At 42.6% G+C, this 24,747-nt stretch overlaps 1 protein-coding gene across 3 annotated transcripts in view; it reads right to left on the bottom strand.

Annotated features, from left to right (window-relative positions):
• Positions 1 to 24,747, bottom strand: part of Armh3 (armadillo like helical domain containing 3) — a 260,564-nt gene that overhangs the window by 155,298 nt on the left and 80,519 nt on the right. For all 3 annotated transcript variants that reach the window (XM_045136186.1, XM_045136180.1, XM_045136191.1), the window contains 6 exons: positions 23,892 to 23,985; positions 17,449 to 17,550; positions 12,550 to 12,608; positions 6,640 to 6,705; positions 5,862 to 5,931; positions 2,995 to 3,055 (listed from right to left, as the gene is read on the bottom strand). In XM_045136186.1, the coding sequence (XP_044992121.1) occupies positions 2,995 to 3,055; positions 5,862 to 5,931; positions 6,640 to 6,705; positions 12,550 to 12,608; positions 17,449 to 17,550; positions 23,892 to 23,985 (452 nt within the window). The remainder of the gene's footprint in view (positions 1 to 2,994; positions 3,056 to 5,861; positions 5,932 to 6,639; positions 6,706 to 12,549; positions 12,609 to 17,448; positions 17,551 to 23,891; positions 23,986 to 24,747) is intronic.

Below are 24,747 nucleotides of genomic sequence, written 5' to 3'. Positions count from 1 at the left end.
ATTATTTTAATGACTAAAACAGCATGGAGATAAACAAGGATAAAGGACAGGAGGGGAACCGGGCATGGTGGCACACACCTTTAATCCCAGAATTTGGGAGGAAGGGGTAGGAGGAACAAAATGAGTTCAAGGCCAGCCTGAGACTACACAGTGAATTCCACATCAGCCTGGAAAACAGCGAGACCCTACCTTGAAAAAAAGAAGTAAAGAAAGAAATGGAGACAGAGAAGGAGGGAGGGAGGGGGAAATGAAGAGAGGGAAGAAAAAAAGGGAGGTGGAGAGACAGCTCAATAGTCAAAGACACTTGCTTACAAAGCCTGATGGCCCAGGTTCCATTCCCCAGTAACCACACATTGGGTGGCTCATATATCTAAAGTTCATTTAAGGGGCATGAAGCCGTGGCACACCCATACTCACTCTCTCTCTCTTCTCTCAATTAAATGAATATATATTAGAAAAGAAAAAAGAAAGAGGCAGAAGGAAGGGAGGGTTCAAATGATTGAACTCACAACTTGCTGTGAGTGCAATGCTATCCTGAGAGAGAACCTGCATTAAAAATAAATAAATAATTGCCGGGAGTGGTGGCACATGCCTTAAATCCCAGCACTCGGGAGGCAGAGATAGGAGGATCACTGTGAGTCTGAGGCCGCCCTGAGACTACATAGTGAATTCCAGGTCAGCCTGGGCTAGAGTGAGACCCTACCTCAAAAAATCCAAAAACATAAAATAAAATAAAAAATAATAAACTCATAAGTTAAGAGTCCTATTTTTTCTTTTACTTTTAGTCTTTCATTTATTTGTTTATTACACACACACACACATATATATATATTTTTTTTTGAGGCAGGCTCTCACTCTAGCCCAGGGTGACCTGGAACTCATTCAATAGTACCAGGCTGACCTCGAACTCAAGTGCTGGGATTAAAGGCTGCTAGTCCATTTTTATTTGCAAGGAGAAAGAATGTGCCACTCTATGCATCTGGCTCAGCAGTTAAGGCACTTGCATGCACAGCCTAAGGACCCAAGTTCAGTTCCTTAGTACACACGTAAACATGGGTGCTCTCACCAACTCTAGGCTTGCTACCTGTGTAATGTCTTTAAACACAGGGTAACCTTGAGTGTGACTCTCTTCATGACTCATTTCACCTCTGAATCTCTTGGTCTCTGCTTTGATATCCGCCCTCTCATCTTTTTTCCTTCAGCCTCACCATTTGCCCTCTTAACCTCTCTAAGTACACACGGCAAATGCCGTGCAGGTGCTTCCCAAGTTTCCCTACACAAACTGCCACGTGCCAGCAGCTTTAATCTTTGAAAGCCTCAGATTTAGCCACGTGGTGGCGCACGCCTTTAATCCCAGCACTCAGGAGACAGAGGTAGGAGGACCGCCATGAGTTTGAGTCTACCCTGAGACTACACAGTGAATTCCAGGTCAGCCTGGGCTGGAGTGAGACCCTACATCGAAAAACCACAAAAAAAAAAAAAAAGAAAAAGAAAAATGCCTCAGTTTCTCTTAAGTCCAAGTACTCGCAGCTTTACCCTAATTTCTCTTTAAAAGCCTCAGTTTTAGCCGGGCGTGGTGGTGCACGCCTTTAATCTCAGCACTGGGGAGGCAGAGGTAGGAGGATCGCCATGAGTTCAAGGCCACCGTGGTTGGTTAAGTGATTGCCTGTGAAGCCTAAGGACTCCGGTTCGAGGCTCGATTCCCCAGGACCCACACTGGCTAGATGAACAAGGGGATGCATACGTCTGGAGTTCGTTTGCAATGGCTGGAAGCCCTGGCATGCCCATTCTCTCTCTCTCTCTCTCTCTCTGCCTCTTTCTCTGTCTGTCGCTCTCAAATAAATAAAAATAAACAAAAAAAATTAGGGCAGGAGAGACGGGTTAGCAGTTAAGCGCTTGCCTGTGCAGCCTAAGGACCCCAGTTCAAGGCTCGGTTCCCCAGGACCCACATTATCCAGATGCACAAGGGGTGCACGCATCTGGACTTCGTTTGCAGTGGCTGGAAGCCCTGGTGCACCCATTCTCTCTCTCTACTTGCCTCTTTCTCTGTCTGTCTGTTGCTCTCAAAAAATATTTTTTAAAAAAGCTTCAGTTTTGGCTGGGTGTGGTAGCGCATACCTTTAATTCCAGCACTTAGTAGGCAGGCATAGGAAGATCGCTGAGTTCCAAACTACCCTAAGACTACATAGTGAATTCCAGGTCAGCCTGGGCTAGATGAGATTCTAACTTGAAAAAACAAAACAAAGCCTGGCGTGGTGGTGCACACCTTTATTTCCAGCACTTGGGAGGCAGAGGTAGGAGGATCACCATGAGTTCAAGGACACCCTGAGACTACATAGTGAATTCCAGGTAAGCCTGGACTAGAGTGAAACCCTACCTTGGGTGGGGGGGGGGAAGCCCCAGTTTCTCTCAAGTCCACATGCTAGCAGCTCTACTCCAGCTTTTTTTTCCCCAAAAAAACTTCAATTTCTCCTAAATGAACCTTATAAACTATACAGTGTTTCCACATGAGAGCATGTTTCCTAAACCCTACATTTGTAATTTCTCCCTTAAATAAACCCCACAATTTGTGATTGTCCCCTCAATAAACCTGAATAATAATTCATAGTGTATCTTTCTTGAGTCCATCAATTCTTTTTCTTTGTTTTGTTCAACAGTAGAAAGGAACAAAGGAGCATAATGGGGATTACATAATGAAGACACATGCAAACTACAAACTGGTCTATACTTTTCCTCTTCTGAAAAGATTAACACAACTTCTTCACATACAACTGTCCTTTTCTTAAAGTACACCTTGCACATCACATACTTTTTTAATAAAAAATTTACACAAATATAGTGAACAATGGGCCGGGTACAGTGGCAAATGTTTATTAGGGTCACTGTGAGCAGAGGGGCTACAGAGTGAATTCAGCCTGGGCTAGACTGAGGCCCTACTTTGGAGGAAAACAAACAAACAAACAAAAAACAGAAAAAATAAACAATGGTACCTACACATAGAGATCCATAGGAAACTCCTTCATCATGTGTGTTACAATAAACTCTACCATCAGGTCTAAAAGAGAAAGGAGAAAGTGAGATCATTAATGAAATTCATTTCTTGCCTTTGAGTTGGGGGGGCAGAACTGACTTCTGAAAAGTATGTACTGTGCATTTAGGCTGAGTGGTATTTACTGACTATCTCAGTTCACACACGCCTAAATTTATTTTATATAACACTTTTTCTAACACTGCTTGTCACTTGTAAATTATCAAGAAAAATAGCCCACTCTCCTACTTCCAGAAGAACCTACCAATAAATTCAGATACAAGGTGTGATGGCTAATCCAGACTGTCAATCTGACAGGATTCAGAATCATCAGGGAAAACAAACCTCTGGCATGTCTGTGAGGGATGCTTACAGATTACATCAATTGAGTTGAGAAGACACACCCTAAATATGAAATATATGAAGAGTACCACTGCATGTAATGGGGTCCTGGTCTGTATAAAAAGAAGAAAAGCCAGGTGTGGTGATAACACACCTTTTATCCCAGCACCTGGGAGGCAGAGGTAGGAGAATTGCTGTAAGTTCAAGGCTAGGGACTAGAGTGAGCTGTAGGTCAGCCTAGGCTGGAGTGAAACCCCACCTCAAAAAAGAAAGGGGGTTATTGGAGAGATGGATTAGCAGTTAAGGCACTTGCCTGCAAAGCCAAAGGACCTTGGTTTGATTCCCCAGGACCCATGTAAGCCAGGTGCACAAGGGACACATGTGTCTGGAGTTGGTTTGCCATTCTCTCTTTCTCTCTATCTACCTCTTTCTCTCTCTCTCTCTCTCAAATAAATATTTTTTTAAAAAATAAAATATTTAAAAACATATCTTTAAAACAAGAAGAGCAAGCTGAGCATCAGCATCTGTCATTTTCTGCTTTCTGATTAGGATGCAATGTGAGCAGCTGCCTCAGGTGCCTGTGGACATGCCTTCTTTCCACCAGGATGGACTGCAGCCCCAGAGCTACAAACTGAAATAAACCCTCCTCCTGAAGATGCTTTCAGTGTACTTGTTGCAATGAGAAAATTAACACACAAGGAAGCTTCATTGTACAGATTATTTCATACCATGGCACAAATGCAGAATGCCTGAGGGAAATCATATCCTGAACTCCAGCAATGAGGCAAGCAGAGGAAAAATTATGGATCGCATCCATGCAGCCAGAGACTCAGCTATACAGCTATGTCAGTCTCACTAGCATGCTGTTTGACAGATATTGACTGATACAAAGCTATGGGTCAATAGAGGCTTATTATATACACTTAATTACTGGTTCTAAAATCAAATATATTTAGGAAGTGGGGCTGAATAACCAAGTGAAAATGGGATTAAGAATACCACTAATTCCTCTAAGGAATATGCAGGATTCTGGGTAGACAAAATGACCCCAGACACAGCCCCTACCTGTCAACTCTGTCAGCCCCATTTCAGCTTAACTTGCTCAAGGGAATTTTTGTACATCTGAATAATGAAGCTTAAGCCTTTAACCATCCAGACACATCAATTTAGACCAAGAAATTGAGGTAAGACATTTTACAAATTTAAATTTGTATTAAGGGCTGAAGAGATGGCTTAGTGGTTAAGGTGCTTACCTGCAAAGTGAAAGGACCCACGTTCAATTCCCCAGGACCAGCATAAACCAAATGCACAATGTGGTGCATGTGTTTGGAGTTCATTTGCAGTGGCTAGTGGCCCTGGAATGCCCATTCTCTTCCTCCTTCCCTCCCTCCCTCCCTCATCTCTCTCTAAAATAAATGAATAAAAATATTTGAAAAAAAATTGTACTAAGTTCAAACAGTCATTTTTTCCCTGAAAAGACATTTTTCCTGCAACAACAATATCTGTTTACTGAACACTCTATTGATTGGGGCTGCTTTTAAAACACGACAAAGCATGATTTCTTAGGTTAGGGAAGAAACATGAGTAGTAACTTCTCTAAGGAAGAAACATATCAAGTAGAATTTTTTTTTTTTTTTTTTTTTTTTAGGCAGGATCTTGCTATAGGTCAGGCTGACCTGGAATTCACTATGTAGTCTCAGGGTGGCCTTGAACTCAAGGCGATCCTCCTACCTCTGCCTCCTGAGTGCTGGATGAAAGGCGTGGGCCAACACACATGGCAATATAGCTGCTTTTTTCATAGTTCCTCCCCAAACTGGCAACAACCTAAATGTCCCCAAACTGACAAACATGAATGAGCTGAGGTATGTGTAACAGTGAGAAAGAACTACTTATATTTGGGTTAGACAAATGAATCTGATGCATAATGCTAGCCAAAAAAAAAAAAGCAGCTCAGGATGCTGCAGACTGTGTAGATCCTTTTACCTTCCATCCTACAAAAGGCAAACTGGCCACAGCAGAAAGCAGATCATCAGCAATCAGAAAGGGAGGAAGTGACTGATTACAAAGGAGCATGAAGGAATTTTGGGGAAAGATAGATATGCTTTCTGTCTTCATTACGATGCTGGATACATGACTGTATATGTTTATAAACATTCACAGAATTGTACACCTTAAAACGGATAATTTTGTGACATGCAAATCATACAGCAATAAACCAGTCTTTTTTATTTTAGAAAAAAAGAAAAAAAAACCTATCACACACCCACAAAATGTCAATTCTGAGCTGGGCATGGTAGTTCATGCCTTTAATCCCAGCACTCGGGAGACAGAGGTAGGAGGATTGCCATGAGTTCAAGGCCACCCTGAGGCTACTTAGTGAATTCCAGGTCAGCTGGGCTACAGTAAAACCCTACCTCAAAACAAAAAAACAAAAACAAAAACAAAAAAAAGCACTCAAAAAAAAAAGTCAATTCTGATGATACTCACTCACCCAGTACTGCACACACTAGAGGACGACAGGGAAGGTTCTTGTCTGCTGCCTTCTTCCTGTGTCTCATCGGCTTCACACATGCACACACAAAGAAGAAAGGAAATAGGCAGTCACTTGACAATGGCTCAGCATCATGTTTCTCATGCAAACAAGATCATCACTACAGAGATGCTACATTTTCTTTCTCTTCCTACTTGTAAATGTTTCTCAGTCATCGATGCAGGCCTATGGTAAAAATACAATGCACAGCAAGACAATAGCCGGCAAGGGCACTAATGCCCACTACAACAGGAAAGCTATTTTATCTATTGTTTTTGTTTTTACTTTTCTTTCGTGTGTGTGTGTGTGTGTGTGTGTGTGTGTGTGTGTGTGTGTGGTGTCTCACTCTAGCTGTGGCTGACCTGGCACTCACTCTGAAGTCCCAGGCTGGCCTCAAACTCACATCAGTTCTCCTACCTCTGCCTCCTGAGTGCTGGGACTAAAGGTGTGTACCACCACGCCTGGCTTCTTTTATTAATCTGTCATTAACACATCCCAATATTATTGCACTGGCTATATGGTTATGGATCTTTCTATTCTCTCTTGAGCAAGAAACAGCCCATGACACACAAAAAATCCCAAGGACACACATTGGTTATTGAACAGTACTAATGCATTAAGCTAAGCCATTTTGAAACAACTATCCATCTATATCTATTCTAAAAGGATCAATTTCAGCCCATCCCTGACACCACACATACAAAGTTTTATCTATGACAAAGCAACAACTCACACCTACCATTCTATGTAAGTTTACTCGAAAATTCATGTTGTCATCGTGCAAAAATGCATTGGCATACTGGTCCTAATAAAAATAGAAAAAGGAAAGAGTGAAAACTTTACTTAAGAAACTCAGGGGCTGGAGAGATGGCTCAACGGTTAAGGCACTAGCCTGCAAAGCCTAACCACCCAGGATTGGTTCCCCAGTATCCACATAAATCTGGATATGCAAAGTGGTGCATGCATCTGGAGTTTCGTCAACAGCACCTAGAGGCACTAGAACAACTATTCTTTCCCTTTCTCTCTCTCTTGCCCTCCCTCCTTCTTAAGAAATAAATAAATAATTCTTTTAGGGTTTTTTTTGGCAGCGGGGGAGGGTTGGAGGTAGGGTCTCGCTCTAGCCCAGGCTACCTGGAATACACTCGGTAGTCTCAGGTTGGCCTCCAATTCAAAGCGATCCTTCTACTTCTGATTCCTAAGTGCTGGGACTAAAGGCATGAGTCACCAGGCCTGGCTATAAATAAATTTTTTGTTTTTGTTTTTGTTTTTAATTTTTATTTATTTATTTATTTGAGAGCTACAGACACAGAGAGAAAGACAGATAGAGGGAGAGAGAGAATGGGCGTGCCAGGGCTTCCAGCCTCTGCCAACGAACTCCAGACGCATGCACCCCCTTGTGCATCTGGCTAACATGGGACCTGGGGAACCGAGCCTCGAACCGGGGTCCTTAGGCTTCACAGGCAAGCGCTTAACCGCTAAGCCAGCTCTCCAGCCCAATAAATATTTTTTTTAAATAAAATAAAAGGGGGCTGGAGGAATGGCTTAGTGGTTAAGGTGCTTGCCTACAAAGCCAAAGGACCCAGGTTTGATTCCCCCAGGACCTACATAAGCCAGATGCACAAGGTGAAGAGTTTGTTTGCAGTGACCGGAGGAGACCCCAAAATGCCCATTCTCTCTCTCTCTCAATAAAATAAATAATCTTTGTGGGTTTGTTTTTTTTTTTTAAGTTGGGTTTCACTCTAGCCCAGGCTGACCTGGAATTCACTCAGGGTGGCCTTGAGCTCACAGTGCTGAGATTAAAGGTATGTGCCACCATGCCCAGCTAAATAAATACTTTAAAAATAAATAAATAAACTCAGTTTAGAGGCTGGAGAGATGGCTGAACAGTTAAAAGCATTTGCTTTCAAAGCCTGAAGGCCTAGGCTAAATTCCCCAGGATACATTTAAAGCCAGATACACAAAGCAGCACATACATATGTAGTTTGTTTACAGTGACAAGAGGACCTAGGTGTGCCTATTCCCCAAACTCTCTTTTTCTGTCTCATGCTTATAAATAAAATATTAAAAAGAAAAGAGAAAGGGCTAGAGAGATGACTTAATGGTTAAGGTACTTGCCTGCAAAGCCAAAGGACCCCAGTTCGATTTCCCAGGACCCACATAAACCAGATGCACAAGGCAGCCCATGCATCTGGAGTTCATTTGTAGTGGTTGGAGGCCCTGGTGCACTCATTCTCCTCTCTCTGTCACTCTCTTAAATAAATAAATAAAAAGTCTTTAAATTAAAAAAAAAAAGAAAAGAAAGAAACTCAATTTACAGCCAGGAATGTTGGCTAAGGCCTATAATCCCAGTATTTGGGAGGCAGAGAAAGGAGGATTGATGGGAATGACTTTGAGGCTAGCCTGGAGCTATGGAGTGAGTTCCTGGTCAGCCTAGGCTAATTTGAGACTCTGCCACAAAAATGAAAAAAGAGAGCTAAAGAGATGGCTCAGTGGTTTAAGATACTTGCTTATACAGGCTGTTAGTTCAGGTTCAATTCCCCACTATCCATGTAAAGCCAGACACAAAAAGTATGTATGTCTAGAGTTTGGCAGCAAGAAGCCCAGGTACACCACACACACACACACACACACACACACACACACACACACACACAATTTTAAATAAATAAATAACATGTTTTAAAATTAAAAAAGGAAAAGAACTCAGTTTGTAGCTGGGCATGGTAGTTCATGCCTATAATTCCAGCAATTGGGAGGTAGAGACAGAAAGATCAGGAGTTAAAGGTCATCCTGAGCTACATAGTAACTTCTAGCCCAACCTGGGCCACAGGAGTCTCTGGAAGGAAAGAGGAAAGAAAGAGGGCTAGAGAGAGAGATGGTTCAAGTAGTTAAGGCACTTGCCTGCAATGCCTGAAGACCTGAATTCAATTCCCCAGTATCCACCTAAAGCCAGATGCACAAAGTGGCACATGCATAATGGATCATACTTTACACTTGTTAGAACCAGAATGTTTCCATTTTTGGACTCTGACTGCCATTTCACTGTAACTCTCTGTTTCCCAAGAGTGGCCCAGAACACCCATCCCAATTATCATTTTCCTGCAGTGGCCCAAGCTCTGACTCAAGGTGGACTGCTCTGCAACCAATTCTAATGACCCCTACCATCCCATAAGTATTCCCTGCTTGGTAAGGGGAGTTGCTTCTGATCAGCCTGGCCAGAGCCTTTCTCAGAATTTCCCAAATAAATCCTGTCTTCTCTCTCTTGTTTCATTTCCCATTCTTTCTAATACCACTTATCTTTGGACCTTACTTTTAAGGTCCAGCTAGAAAGTTAATGTGATTAACATAGAGCCTTATACCAACTCATTACTTAAGCTATCAGATATTTGGTTATAATTTCCCAGCATGTCTTTTTTTTATTTTTTTTTAAATTTTTATTTAGAAAGAGGCAGAAAGAGAGAGAAGGAGAGAGAATGGGAGTGCCAAGGCCTCCAGCCACTGCAAATGAACCCAGATGCATGCACCACCTTGTGCATCTGGCTTACATGGGTTCTGGGGAATCGAGCCTCGAACCAGGGTCCTTAGGCTTCACAGGCAATGGCTTAACCGCTAAGCCATCTCTCCAGAACCGCCCAGCATGTCTTTTGATGGTCAAAATGTTCTAAGAAAATTTAAAACAATAAAAAAAAAATTAGGACCCAGGGATGCAGACAAATGCTGAGAGGAATCTGTTTTCCTAGTCTCTCTTCCCTGCCATCTGCCCAAAGAGCCAGCTCTATTTGTGACAGCTAGAAGATTTTTATAGAGGTTGCAGGATATATGCAAAGGCTTCATGTCACTTTAGGAACAAGAAAGGTCTATACTCTGCTGGGAATGAGCTCAGCACAACAGGAGACAATTGCTACCTAGGCAGCCAAGAAGCAGGCAAGACCCAGCCTGTCCCTGGCTTTGCTGAATACTGATGGAAAAATCAAAATCTTCTCACTGTGGACTGGTGATAAACATCCCTTGGCCCTTTCCCAACACCTTTCTGAAATCTGGTATGCCTAAAGACTCCAATTACTAGGAACTGTGACAATTTGTGAAAAACAATTGTTTTAAAGATTTTCTTTGAAAGGTATTTTTAAAAACAATTACACCAGGCTCACTGCTAATAAGTAGCTCTTCTAGAACCAACTTTCGCTAACCCTGTGAAAGAGATCATCAACCCACTGAGAACATAAAAAGGGAAAGCATAAGAGATCAATACTCCAGGTGGATGGACTACCTTGACTACTGTTACTTTGTCTTTTTTTTTATTTTTATTTTTTTGGTTTTTCAAGGTAGGGTCTCACTTTAGCTCAGGCTGACCTCGAATTCTCAGAGTGGCCTCGAACTCATGGTGATCCTCCTACCTCTGCCTCCCCAGTAATGGGATTAAAGACATGTGCCGCCACACCCAGTTTACTGTTACTTTTTTGTTTATTTTCTTTTTTTGTTTTTTGAGGTAGGGTCTCACTCTAGCCTAGGCTGACCTAGAATTCACTATGTGTTTTAGGGTGGCATCTAACTCACTATGATCCTCCTACCTCTGCCTCCCAAGTGCTGGGATTTGCAAGGAGAATGAATGTGCCAGGGCTTCCTGTCGCTGCAAACTCCAGACACAATGCACTATTTTATGTATCTGGCTTTACATGGAGACTGGAGAATCAAACCTGGGTTTTTAGGCTTTGCAGGCAAATGCCTCAACCATTGAGCCATTTCTCCAGCCTCATGTTTTTATTTTTATTTATTTTCAAGCAGAGAGAAAAAGAATGAATGGGCACACCAGGGCCTCTTGCCACTGCAAACAAACTCCAGACACATGTGCCACTTTGTGCATCTGGCTTTACATGGGTACTAGGGAATCGAACCCAGGCCATCAGGCTTTACAAGCAAGCACCTTAACCACTGAGGCATCTCTCCAGCCCTCCCCCCACTTTTTTTTGGTTTTTCGAGGTAGCCCAAGCTAAGAATTTACTATGTAGTCTCAGGCTGGCCTCAAACTCACGGTGATCCTCCTATGTCAGCCTCCCAAAAGCTGGGATTAAGGTGTGTACTACCACACCTGGTTCCCCCCACCTTATTTGAAGCAAGGTCTCACTCTAGCCCAGACTGACTTATAACTCACTTTTGTAGCCCCAGGCTGGCCTCAAACTCACAGGAGATCCTACCTCAGCCTCCCCAGTGTTGGGACTAAAGGTGTGTTCCACCATACCTAGCCCCATATAACATTTCTTTTTATTTTATTTTATTTTTTGAGGTAGGGTCCCACTCTAGGCCAGGCTGTAAATTTTTTTTTTTTTTTTTTTTTTGAGGTGGGGTGTCACCTAGCCCAGGCTGACCTGGAACTTGCTCTGTAGACCCAAGCTGGCCTTGAACTCACAACAATCCTCCTACTTCTGCCTCCCGAGTACTGGGATTAAAGGCGTGAGCAACCACACCCAGCTTCCATGTACCAACTGTTTCTATGCGTACATGTGGTGTGTGTGCTTATGTGTGTATTCTTAAGTTTGTGTGCAAGCACTCATGCACATACATACGCATGTGTGGAGGCCAGAAGTTGACTTTCAGGGTCTCCCTCAATCACTTTCCACTTTATTTACGAAGGCAGGATCTCTCATTAAAATACATAGCTAGCCGGGCGTGGTGGCACACGCCTTTAATTCTAGTACTTAGAAGGCAGAGGTAGGTGGATCACTATGAGTTTGAGGCCACCCTGAGACTACACAGTGAATTCTAGGTCAGCCTGAGCTAGACTGAGACCCTGCCTTGAAAATACAAAAAACAAAACAAACAAACAAACAAAAAAATACAGCTGGTGCCAGGCATGGTGGTGCATACCTTTAATCCCAGCACTCGGGAAGCAGAGGTAGGAGGATCACCCACTGTGAGTTTGCAGCAACCCTGAGATGAGACTACATAGTGAATTCCAGGTCAGCCTGGGCTAGTGTGAGACCCTACTTTGGAAAAAAAAAAACAACCCACAGCTCAACAATTTTGCTAGTCTCACTAGCCTGCTTACTCTGGGGATATTCTTCCTCCACCTCTAGCGTTTATAAGGGTGTTAGGGAGCCAGACTGGGGTCTTCATACTTGCATAGCAAGCACTTTACTGAGCCATCTCTCCTGGCTTTATTTAATTTTGAGACAGGGTCAGATAGCTCAGGCTATCCTCTAAAGATGATCTTGAACTGCTGATTCTCTTGCCCTCTGCTTGATGAGTGCTGGGACTACAGGCCTGGGCCACCATATCCAGTTTTGTTTGTTTGTTTGTTTTGTTTTTTGTTTTTCTTTGCCAGTTGATGCTAGGAACCAAACCCAGGGTTTCTCAAATGTTAGACAGGCAGTCTACCAACTGGGCTACATTACCCTAGCCCTTCCTAGTTATTAATTCATCTTAACACATTCTGGTTGGGCCTATACTCTATGCCAGATAACGAGAACATAGTGGTGAAGACAACAAAGCCACTGCTGCCTAAACTTCCATTACAGAGAAAAGAGAGACAGTACAAAAAGGAGAGATGCTCTCTCACAAGGTTTAGTACTCCAAAGACAATACAGGAAGAAGTGGGCAGGAAAAAAGCACTTCTAGAAGATGTTAACTAATGACAAAGGCTGGTAAGACTCACCTCGGCAATGCACGTAAGGATGATCAGACAGAGCTTGCCACTATGTAGCCTGTGTTCATCTGTAAAATTTTGAAAAAGAATAAATTCTTCTCTACACATAATCAAAACCATGTATGGGGGCTAGAAGGATGGCTCAGTGATTCAGATGCTTGCCTGTAAAGCCTAAGGACCCAGCTTCAATTCCCCACCAGGACCCATGTAAGCCAGATGCACAAGGTGGCATATGCATCTGGAGTTCGTTTGCAGTGGCTAGAGGCCCTGGCGCGCCCATTCTATCTCTATTTCTATCCTGTTTCTTTTTCTCTCTCCCTTCCTCAAATAAATAAAATGGATTTTAAAAACATATATCAATAGAGAATAAAGATGCATATCCCAAAAGGAGCATTCACACATCCCCATAGAATTCATGAATGAAAATCAAAGAACTACTTGGAGTGATTCTTGCTTCCTCTTAGGCAAAAGAATTCCCACATATGATTCTCTCTTTATCCTGCTAGTCTATTAAACATCTGCCTGAGAGTCATGTAATACCCATAGGACATGCTTTTGGCTTCCAGGTTAGCCTAAATAGTCAGTTACATTTCTGTTTTGTTTAAATTTTTATTTAGAAAGAGGCAGAAAGAGAGAGAAGGAGAGAGAATGGGAGTGCCAGGGCCTCCAGCCACTGCAAACGAACCCAGATGCGTGCACCCCCTTGTGCATCTGGCTAACGTGGGACCTGGGGAACCGAGCCTCGGACCGGGGTCCTTAGGCTTCACAGGCAAGCGCTTAACTGCTGAGCCATCTCTCCAGCCCCCCAATAGGAATATTTTATATCCATTTCTTTTATTTTCTTTTTTTGTTTTGTTTTTTCAAGGTATGGCCCAGGTTGACCTGTAATTTACTATGTACTCAGGTTGGCCATAATTCACAGTGACCCTCCTATCTCAGCCTCCTGAATGCTGGGATTAAAGGCATGTGCCACCATACCCAACCCAATGGGAATATTTTAATGCAGATAATTTAAAAAGCATAACATACATACATAGACACACCTAACAAAACCACATTTAAACCATAATACCCATAAATCATAACTGTTAAGACTTCAGCCGGGCATGGTGACCCACACCTTTAATCCTAGCACTCTGGAGGCAGAGGTAGGAGGATCACCATGAGTTTGAGGCCACCCTGAGACTACATAGTGAATTCCAGGTCAGCCTGGACTAGAGTGAGACTCTACCTTGAAAATACCCAAAAGAGAAAATACTTCAATGAAACAACTATAAGTCTATGCTTTTGAGGGCTCAGACTAGCCTTGAATTCATAAGTTTAGGAACCCCACCTCCTAAACCTAAACCTAACGTCTCTCAAGCAAACTCCCCCTTTTTATGAGGCAGGGTCTTTCTCTAGCCCAGGCTGACCTGGAAGTCACTATATAGTCTCAGGCTAGCCTCAAACTCATAGCAATCATCCTACTTCAGCCTCCTGAGCACTGGGATTAAAGGTGTGGGCCACCATGCCTGGGCCACATTTTTTTTTAATTCTGATGATGATGGTAATAAGATCATATTAGCCAGGGCATGAGACAGTAAGTCAAGGACTGTGACAAACAGGAAGCTGGGTCAACAAGCCACATAAGAACCATTTGGGGGCTGGAAAGTTGGCTTAGCAGTTAAGGCGTTTGCCTGCAAAGCCTAAGGACCCTGGTCCATTCCCCAGGACTCACATAGGCCAGATGCACAAGGTAGTACATGCATCTAAAGTTCATTTGCAGTGGCTGGAGGCTCTGGAATGTTCATTCTCTCTCTCCTCCCTCTCTCTCTTTCTCTTTCTCTGTCTCTGCTTATAAATAAATAAATAAATATTTTTTTTAAGAAATAACTATTTCTGAAATTTTTCATACCTAGCAATGAACACTGAGACTACCACTCATACTGCTACTAATTTGCTCTTAATTTTGGCTTTTATTCTATGGACAGGGAAGTGACCAGGACAAAAAGCTTATATAATCATTAAAGCTGAAAATGATACTTTTTTCATTTTTTTTGGTTGTTTGAAGTAGGGTCTCAATCTAGTCCAGTCTGACCTAGAATTCACTAAGTAGACTCAAGGTGGCCTCAAACTCACAGTGACTCTTCTAACACTACCTCCCAAATGCTGGGATTAAAGGCATACATGACCATGCCTGGCCTCTAAAAATGATTTCTAAGCCAGACATGGTGGCCTCAAGTCACTGCTTTAACAAGACAAGCTAAGAGTTCATTTTTCTGAGCCATATTCATACTTTTTGTTTGTGTGTTTGTTTTTTCAAAGTAAGGTCTCACTCTAGCTCAAGCTGACCTGGAATTCACTATGTAATCTCAGGCTAGCCTCGAATCCTCCTACCTCTGCCTCCTGAGTGCTGGGATTAAAGGCATGAGCCACCACACCTGGCCAATTTCTTTTTCTATGGTTGCTATAATATTTTGAGAAGGGAAGAATTTACCCATTTCCATAAAGAAGCAATAGCCTCAGGAAACTCAGATACACAAGAGTCTTGTTAGCCTTGCCTGCCAAATCTCACTTGCCAAATTCTAGAAATTCAGTAGTTTCCAATGGATGGCTCTACATTAGGAGTTTGTGACACAGAATATTTATATCTAGTGAAACCTGGAGTATAGTTCTTGCCCTTGAAAAAGCAATCTTACAAAACACAAGAGAAGAAAAACAGTCTAAGTTTGCAAGGCTGAAATCTCTAGGCTGGCCTTATACTTACTGTGTAGTGGAAGCTGGCCTTGAACTCCAGATCCTTCTACTTTTGCCTCCTAAGTACACTGCCACATCCACTTGAATTCTTATATTATAGTCTATGAACAGACTTCAGATTCCCATATTTTCAAAAAGCCAGTGCCACTGTTGAAGCAAAACTATTGTGATGGAATTTTTTTTTTTTTTTTTTTTTGAAGTAGGTCTTACTATGTCAGCCCAGGCTGACCTGAATGAAACTCACTCCATTGCCCAGGTTGACTTCTAACTCAACAGTGATCCTCCTACCTCAGCCTCCCAAGTTCTGGGACAACAGATGTGAACAACCACTCCTGGTTCTTACTTTCTGTGAAGAGTTAGTTACTCTGTAAAGTGGCTTAAGGTTCCCTTTGACATTTATTATACTTTAAAAGGCTTTTAAGCCAGGCATGGCAGCATACACCTTAATCTCAGCACTCAGTAGGCAGAGGTAGGAGGATTAACTGCGAGTTCGAGGCCACCCTGAGACTACATAGTGAATTTCAGGTCAACCTGGGCTAGAGTGAAACCCTACCTGGAAAAAACAAAAAATTAAAATTAAAATAAATAAATAAATGGCTTTTATTTGCCAAATGAAAAGGTTCCTGGCATAGAGTAGAGCTGAAAGGTGAGAAAGGCTGGGTTGAGGTGCATTTGGAGAGAGGATACTGACAGAAATAGGAGAGCTGAAATGTTGGCATAGGAAATGAAGAATTACTAGAACTGGAAGTAGCCTAAGAAGGCAAGGGCCGGGCACTCATGGGCAGTAGCAAGAGACCCTGGCACCCATACACGCACACACACACAAAAACAAAAAATAAAAACACAGAGAGACCCTGACTTGAAGAAGGTGGAAGGTGGAGGACACCTTAGATTGTCCTCTGATCTCCACATGCAAGCTGTGATAGGTACACACACACAAACAAATAAACAAAATAAAAAGGGCTGGAGAGGTTGGGCATGGTGGCACTTGCCTTTAATCCCAGCACTTGGGAGGCAGAGGTAGGAGGATCACTGTGAATTTAAGGCCAGCCTGAGACTACATAGTGAATTCCAGGTCATCCTGGGATTGTGTGAGACCCTACCTCAAAAAACCAAAGAATAAATAAATAAAGGACTCGAGAGATGGCTTAGCAGTTAACATGCTTGCCTGCAAACCCTAAGGACCTAGGTTCAATTCCCCATAACCCATGTAAGCCACGTGCACATGGTGACACATGCATCTGAACCTCCTTTGCAGTGGCTAGAGGATCTGGTACACCCATATTCATTCATCCATTCACTTTCTCTCTCCCTCTCTCTCTCTCATATAAAAATATTCTTTAAAATTCTAAAAAAAAAAAAAAAAAAAGAAAGAAAGAAAAAAACAACACTGAATTCTCTAATACTTCTACTCTGTATTTCTAGGATGAGTGATGATATTCCTATTTCAAGTGTTAAGAAACACATTCCCTCTGAGTCTTGCCTCTTCATACTGTACTCTGTACAAAGGTCTTCTAAGTCTCAGCACAAGCCCTTGCTGTTTCAGTTCAGGTCCTCAAAAAGGAACTCCCTGAAGGACCCTAATTCCCCCAACTTCCCACACAGAGTCACCTAGGCTTGCTAAGAATAAGTGTCGATAGAGACCAATTTTCCTTTGCTTTTTTTTTTTTGGTCTTTTTTTTTTTTTTTTTTTTTTTTGGTTTTTTGAGGTAGGGTCTCACTCTAGCCCAGGCTGACCTGGAATTCACTATGTAGTCTCAGGGTGGCCTCGAACTCACGGTGATCCTCCTACCTCTGCCTCCCAAGTGCTGGGATTAAAAGCGTGTGCCACCACGCCCAGCTTGTTTTTGGTCTTTTAAGACAGAGTCTCATGTAGCCCAGGCTGACCTCAAACTATCTATGCACCCAAGAATGACCTTGAACAGTCTTCCTGCCTCTACCTCCCAAGTGCTAGGCAACACCACACCCAGTTGACTACTCCTCTTCAGCTTCGGATTCTCCCAATACCATCTAATTGCCACCTAGCAGTGAGAAACCACTGCTTTCTAGAAACCAGGATCTTTACCCTGCACAGGAGGCCCCCACAGCTCATGTGTAAAAGCCACAAAATACTATCACTGCTCTACAAATCCAGCTGTCTACCACACTTCCCAAGATAGCACCATGCCTTACCTTTAGTGTCCTGCATGACAATTGAGCTATACTTTAAGAAGGTTATCAGCAGATTACTGGTCTGTACATCTGCATCCAGTGGGAGTTCCACAGAACTTATAACTGGAATAGAACAGATAAAATGCACTTAGTTCATAACATGTTCAACCTAACACTTCTACCCACATAGCCAATTTGCCAGCAGGCAAGAAAATGACTAAATAAGCTTTTCCCACAACAGAGGGAGGACCAAGTACTTACCATAAAACTTTTACCTACTCTTCGTAGGCCTCTAGAGCCCTTCCCACTCATACTCCTCCACATTAACCCATCAACTCTTCATTCCCATCCAGGATCCAGTCTCTAGAACAGAGCTTTCCTCCTAACATCCTATGAGGGAAATGTTGCTTCCATTTCCAGCCCCAAGTAATACAAAGACTTCAGGACCCTTCTTACAGGCACTGTGATTTCTACCTAAAGTTTCCTTTGAATTTGATGAATCTCTTGCTTAAAATAAATGAAGATTCCTTCCTAATAAGGAAATTTCACTCAAATTTGAGAATAAATCTTTAGACTAGAAGTACCCCAGATGAAGGGTGCAAAAGTTAAGACAGAAAGTACACCCAAGTTCTCTACTTTAATTTCCACTGAAAAGAGGTGTACATTCCTGACTGAGACAACACAGAGATGGAGTTTTGTATATCCAGTTTCTCTTTTCAAGAGAAATCCCTGTCCTACTCTCTGAGCTATGATCCCAGTTGAACAAGGAAGAACAAAACCAAGCTAACCACAACAGTTTTAACTTAGAATTCCCCAAATTCAAAGACTTTAAATTAGAATTAGTCATCTTATTAAGTGCTTTAACATTGTCTAAGGCATAATATATAAACAAAAGAAGCCTTGTGATGGCCCAGATGAGCTTTCTGCTGCATTTTTAGCCACGAACACTCAGCTGTATTTGCGATATTAGTAGTAATGTGTATTCATAACCATAACAGATCCCTCTGGAGTTATTACAGTGCATGCCGAGGACAGTTGTTAATAATGGGAAATAACTGTATATTATAATCCAGAATACACAGTAAGCACAACAAAAACCTTATGAGAAGAATTTGCATGCTTAACACCTGGTTGTTTTTCCAAAGTTTGGCCCTCAAATCTAATAGAAGACAAATGTATTTTTTATGTTGAAATACTAAAAGATCTCCAAGTGGCCGAGCATGGTGGTACATGCCTTTAATCCCTAGCATTTGAAAGGAACTGGTACAAGGATCATCATGAGTTCAAAGCCAGCCTTAGACTACGTAGTGAATTCAAGGTCAGCCTGGGCTACAGGGCGACTCTACCTCAAAAAAACAAGGGGCTGGAGAGATGGTTTAGCAGTGAAGCGCCTGCCTGTGAAGCTTAAGGATCCCGGTTCAAGGCTCGATTCCCTAATACTCACATAAGCCAGATGCACAAGGTAGCACATGCATCTGGAGTTCGACTGCAATGGCTAGAGGCCCTGGCATGCCCATTCCCTCTCTCTCTCTCTCTCTCTCTCTCTCTCTCTCAGTCTCTCCCTCTTTATCTCTCTCTCTAATAAATAAATAAATAAAATATATCTTTAAAAATTTCCAGGCTGAATTGAGATCCTGTCTCAAAAAGATCCAGGGATGGTGGCATATACCTTTACTCCCAAGCACTCAGGAAGGCAAGGTAGGAAGAATGCTGTGAGTTCAAGGCCAGCCTAAGACTATATAGTGAGATCTAAACCAGCCTGAGCTAGAGCAAGACCCTATTTTGAAAAAACAAAAAAATAAAATAACATAAATAAATAATAAAAGAAAAAAAGAAATATTAAAAGGCCTAAATTCATGTTATGAGTTAATGTCCTGAGACTGTAATTTCAAACTATAGCCATTTTTAAGCTCAGAGTCCACAATCTTTCCTTTGTCCAATACAAAGAAGCATCTAACTGGTAAGTGGAACTTTTCTCCCTACTCACCCATAGCAATAACTAGAAAACTATCTTACATAATATGTAAAAATATAGAAGAATGTGTATTTTTAGTTTACCAGAAAGTCCTCTCATTCCAAGGCGGAGTTGTCAAATGTCAAGCCTGAGCTGAGAACAAATGTTACAGCTAGCTGCTGGCTTTTAAAAATAATAGCTCCAGTGACATACCTTTAAATATAACTGGGCTACTGAGCAGCACTATAATTAAAAACAAACCAAAAATTAAAAATAAGGCTATAATACTTAGGACCCCTATAGAAAGAAGTCAGGAGAAGGGGAAAAACAAAGACAGAATAAAATCCCTCAGAAATCAAAATCTTCATAAAGAAGTATCATTCCTTGATCTTTGGCTTTATAATTCTTCCCAGCAGCTTTCAAAAAGAGACAGTCAGTTGAAAGTGGGTTGACTTGATCTTCCAACTAGAAAAAAATAAAAGCTCACTGGTTGTAGGTAAGCACAAATCCTACCATTGCATAATTCAGTGTGTGGGTGGAAGTGTTCACAATGAACACTTTGAAAGGCAGTTCCCTGAAGCATCCACACTGCAACATCACATGGACTGAGATATATATACACACATACACACTCACATACATATATATGGCTTTTGATATCCATGGTAACTAGGAAGGCTTCATCCTTAAAGAGAAAGTACAGTATTTCTATTGGCTTATTCAGGGACTTGAATAAACAGATAAGTAGGCAATCCTCACTACAGGCTTCCTCTCATTAAGATATTTTGGAGCTCAGTGTGGTGGCAGTGTACATGCTGAGTACATGCTGAGGCAGGAGGATCACCTGGAGTTCTAAGTTCAAGGTCAGCGTGGGGCTACAGAGTGAGTTCCAGGTCAGCCTGGATTAACTGATACCCAGCCTCCATAATAAACAAACAAAAAAGATATTTTGTGGGGCTGGAATGATGGCTTAGTGGTTAAGGTGTTTGCTTACAAAGTCTAAGGACCCAGATTTGATTCTCCAGATCCCATGTAAACCAGATGCACAAGGTGGTACATGCATCTGACATGCATCTGGAGTTCATTTGCAGTGGCTACAAGCCCTGGCACACCCATTCTCTCACGCTCCTCTCTCTCCCTCTCTCTGTCTCTAATAAATAAAAAATAAAATATTTTTTAAAGATATTTTGAAATTTAGCTTTCAATTCTAAATCAATCCCATTTACTGTTGTAGATGTGAGTATCAACCACACCTCCTTGCCATACTTGTGGACTACTTATACTACTTTAACATGCTAGTGCCACACAAATGTCATATAAAAAATTAGGGGCTGGGGGGCTGGAGAAATGGCTTAACAGTTAAGGTGCTTGACTGTGAAGCCAAAGGACCCAGGTTTGATTCTCCAGGACCCACGTAAGCCAGATGCATAAGGGGCACATGCATCTGGAGTTTGTTTGCAGTGACTGGAGGCCCTGGCACACTCATTATCTGTCTGTCTCTCTTCCCTCTCTCTCTCGCTGCTTGCAAATAAATTAATTTAATTTAAAAAAGGTTAGGGGCTGGAGTTCAGTGGAAGAGCACTTACCCACCATTTCACTAGGGAAAGAAAAAATGAGGGCTGGAGAGATGGCACAGTGGTTAAGGTGCTTGTCTACAAAGCCTAAGGACCCCGTTAGACTGCTCAAATTCCCACCTAAACCAGACGCACAAGGTGATGCACACGTGTTTTGTGTTGTGTTTTGTTTTGTTGGTTTTTCGAGGTAAAACTTCACTCTAGGTCAGGCTGACCTGGGGATTCACTATGTAGTCTCGGGGTGGTCTTGAACTCATGGTGATCCTCCTATCTCTGCCTCCCGAGTGCTGGGATTAAAAGTGTGCACCACCACACCCGGCACGTGTGCAGTTTGATTGCAGTGGCTGAAGGCCCTGGTGTGCCAAATCCCTCCCCCCCCCAACCGCATCGCTCTCTCATAGAAAAAATAATAATAGGGCTGGAGACATGGCTTAGCTGTTAAGGTGCTTGCCTATAAAGCCTAAGAGTCCAGATTCAATTCCCCAGAACCCACGTAAGCCAGATGCACAAGGTTGCACATGCTTCTGGAGTTCATTTGCAGTGGCTGAAGGCCCTGGCATGCCCATTCACTCTCTATCTATCTGCCTCTTTCTCTCTCAAGTAAATAAAATAAATTTTAAAAAGTTTAAGACAATAATAATAATATTAATACTGAAGGCTGGAGAGTGTTAAGGTGCTTGTCATCAAAGCCAAAGGAACCAAATTCAATTCCCCAGTACCCATGTAAGGCTAGATACACAAGGTGGTACATGTGTCTGGAGTTCATCTGCAGTGGCTAGAGGCTCTTGCTTGTTCATTCTCCCTGTCTCTCTCTCTCTTTCTCTTTCTCCCTGCCTCTTTCTCTCTGTCAAATAAATTAATTAAATATTTTTTTAAATAATAATAATGAAAGAAACAAACAAGGCCATTTCACATATAGACAAAAGATACAAAGAAAAGATCAAAGTTGGATTTCTTAAATTGTTTTTATTTTTATTTACTTATTTGGGAGAGAGAGAGGGAGAGGAAGAAGGAGAGAGAATGGGAGAGCCAGGGCATCCACCCACTGCAAACGAACTCCAGACACATGCATCCCCTTGTGCATCTGGCTTACATAGATCCTGGAGAATTGAACCTGCATCCTTTGGCTTTGCAAGCAAGTGCCTTAACTGCTAAAACATCTCCCTAGCCCCGGATTTCTTGTTTACACAAAATGAGGTTATTTGAGGTGTAACCTCAAGTGCTAATAAGGTAGTTCTTTTTTGTTTGTTTGTTTGTTTTTGGTTTTTCAACATAGGGTCTCACTCTAGCCCTGGCGGACCTAAAATTCCCTCTGTAGTCTCAAGGTGGCCTCAAACTCATGGTGATCCTCCTACCTCTGCCTCCTGAGTGCTGGGATTAAAGGCATGTGCCACCACATCCAGCTAATGTAGTTCTTGAAAAAAAAAAAAAATTATTCATTTATTGGAAGGCAGAGAGATGAAAGAGAGAGAATGGACGTCAGGGTCTCCAGCCACTTGCAAACAAGCTCCAGATGCATGCACCACTCTGTACATTTGGTGTCTCCCTTTCCTCCATCTCCTCTCCCTTTTCTTTCTTGGGAAATTGCATCTCGGGACCCAGGAATGTTAGGCAAGCACTCTACTACTGAATTGTAATCCCAGCCTGTGGTAATTTGGATGGATGGCCCCCAGTAGACTCAAGAGTTTTATTAAAAGCTTCTTGGATTTCCAGCTGCCTGGCTGGAGGATGTGTCACTAGGCAGATCCCAGGGTCCAGCCCTAAGGTGTCTGTTACTGGGTGTGGATCTGAATTCCAGACTAAACATATGCAGAGGGCCTGAGCTCTGCTGGGGTTCCTAGAGTATGCTTGCTTGCAGTACACTGGTGGTACTTTTTCAACGGCCTGTGAAAGGGGGACAACTTTTTCCACCATTATGGAACTTCTCCTGGATCGGTAAGCTTCAAATAAATTCTTTTCTTCCCATAACTATTTCTGGTCTGGAGGTTCATCCCAGCAATGTAAGGCTATCTACAATACAGCCCTTTCTTGCTTTTTTTTTGTTTTTTAAGTTTTACTTATTTTATTTGAGAGACAGAAACAGGAGGAGAGAGAGAGGGAGGGAGGGAGAGAGGGAGGGAGGGAGGGAGGGAAGGAGGGAGGGAGAATGGGCGCACCAGGACTTCCAGCCTCTGCTAATAAACTCCAGACGCATGCACCACTTTGTGCACCTGGCTTACATGGGTCCTGGAGAATCAAACCTGGTTCCTCTGGTTTTGTAGGCAAGCCATTTTACCATGAAACCATCTCTCCAGTCTCCCTTTCTTTTTCTTTTTCTCTCCCCCCGCCCCCCAAACCTGAAGTAGGGTCTCACTCTAGCTCAGGCTGACCTGGAATTCACTCTACAGTCCTAGGCTCAGCTGTCCTGGAATTCATTATGTAGTCTTAGAGCAGCCTCAAACTCACAGTTATCCCCTACCTCTGCCTCCCAAGTGCTGGGATTAAAGGTGTGTGCCACCATACCTGGCTTTTGTTTGTTTGTTTTTTTGAGGTAGGGTCTCACTCTACCCGGGACTGACCTGAAATTCACTATGTAGTCTCAGGGTGACTTCAAACTCATGACGTTTCTCCTACCTCTGCCTCCTGAGTACTGGGATTAAAGGTGTGCGCCACCACGCCTGGCAAATTTTGTTTTGATATAGGGCCTCACTAAGTTACCCACGCTGTTCTCAGACTCGCTCTGTAGTTCTAAAAAACCTTCAACATGTGATCCTCCTGACTCAGCCTCCAAGTAGTTGGGATATAGGCATGCACCACTGAAGACCTACATAGACAACTTCTTAATTAATCTTAAGATTAACAAATGTGCTCTTTACTCAGCACAACAATGCTTACCCTGAAAGATCTAAGATAACATCACATGTTAGTCAATAATACAAAAGAGGTGGTGGGCTTACCATCAGAAGAGGGTGGAGTGGTTCCAAGTGGTGTGACTGGGGTTGTTGGAGTAGGACTGACAGGGGTTGTCACCAGCCCCATTTCCGGATGACTCTGAAAAAGGACATAGATGGGTGAGAAAAACAAAACTCCAGCTCTCACTCCTGTGCTGAATACCCTCCCCTAGCTTTCCTGGCCTCGGAAGTAGACTGAAAGCTCACTGAAGACAGACTCCCTTAGTTCCCATGGTTGCCTGCTTGCTACACTTCTACTAAGAAGCTCTGTGAGCTAGTTTTCACTGAGCAATCATGGACCATTACAATAAGACTTTCTACAAATCCATACAAATATACAAACTGGTTAAATAAATTATTCAGATGATTCTCTATGAAGGTGGGCACTACCAGTTCTATCTAGACTTGGAAAGGGACTACTCTTATGTCTCATGAAACACACCTATCGATGTTCAAATGAACACATAATCCACTACTAGATGTAGGGAGGGCAAGGGGATACTAGAAACCAGGAAAACAGTTACAATGGGGGCAGCCTTCCTGTTCTACAACAAACAAGAGAGAGGAGAGATGGCTCAGTGGTGAAGATGCTTGTCTGCAAAGCCTACTGACCCAGGTTCAATTCCCCAGTACCCACATAAAGCCAGATACACAAAGTAGCACATGAATCTGATATTTATTTGTAGCAGCTGGAGGCCCTGGCATGCCCATTCTTTCCCTCTCTGTCTCTCTTCTCTTGCAAATAAATAAATCAAGAATAGGGCTGGAGGGATGGCTTAGTGGTTAAGGCATTTGTCTACAAAGCCAAAGAACCCAGGTTCAATTCCCCAGGATCCACGTTAGCCAGATACACAAAGGGGCG

Source organism: Jaculus jaculus, chromosome 1, assembly GCF_020740685.1.
Source record: "Jaculus jaculus isolate mJacJac1 chromosome 1, mJacJac1.mat.Y.cur, whole genome shotgun sequence".
Taxonomy (NCBI): Eukaryota; Metazoa; Chordata; class Mammalia; order Rodentia; family Dipodidae; genus Jaculus; species Jaculus jaculus.
The sequence above is the reverse complement of the archived record's forward strand: the minus strand, read 5'-3'. Positions and strand labels throughout refer to the sequence as shown.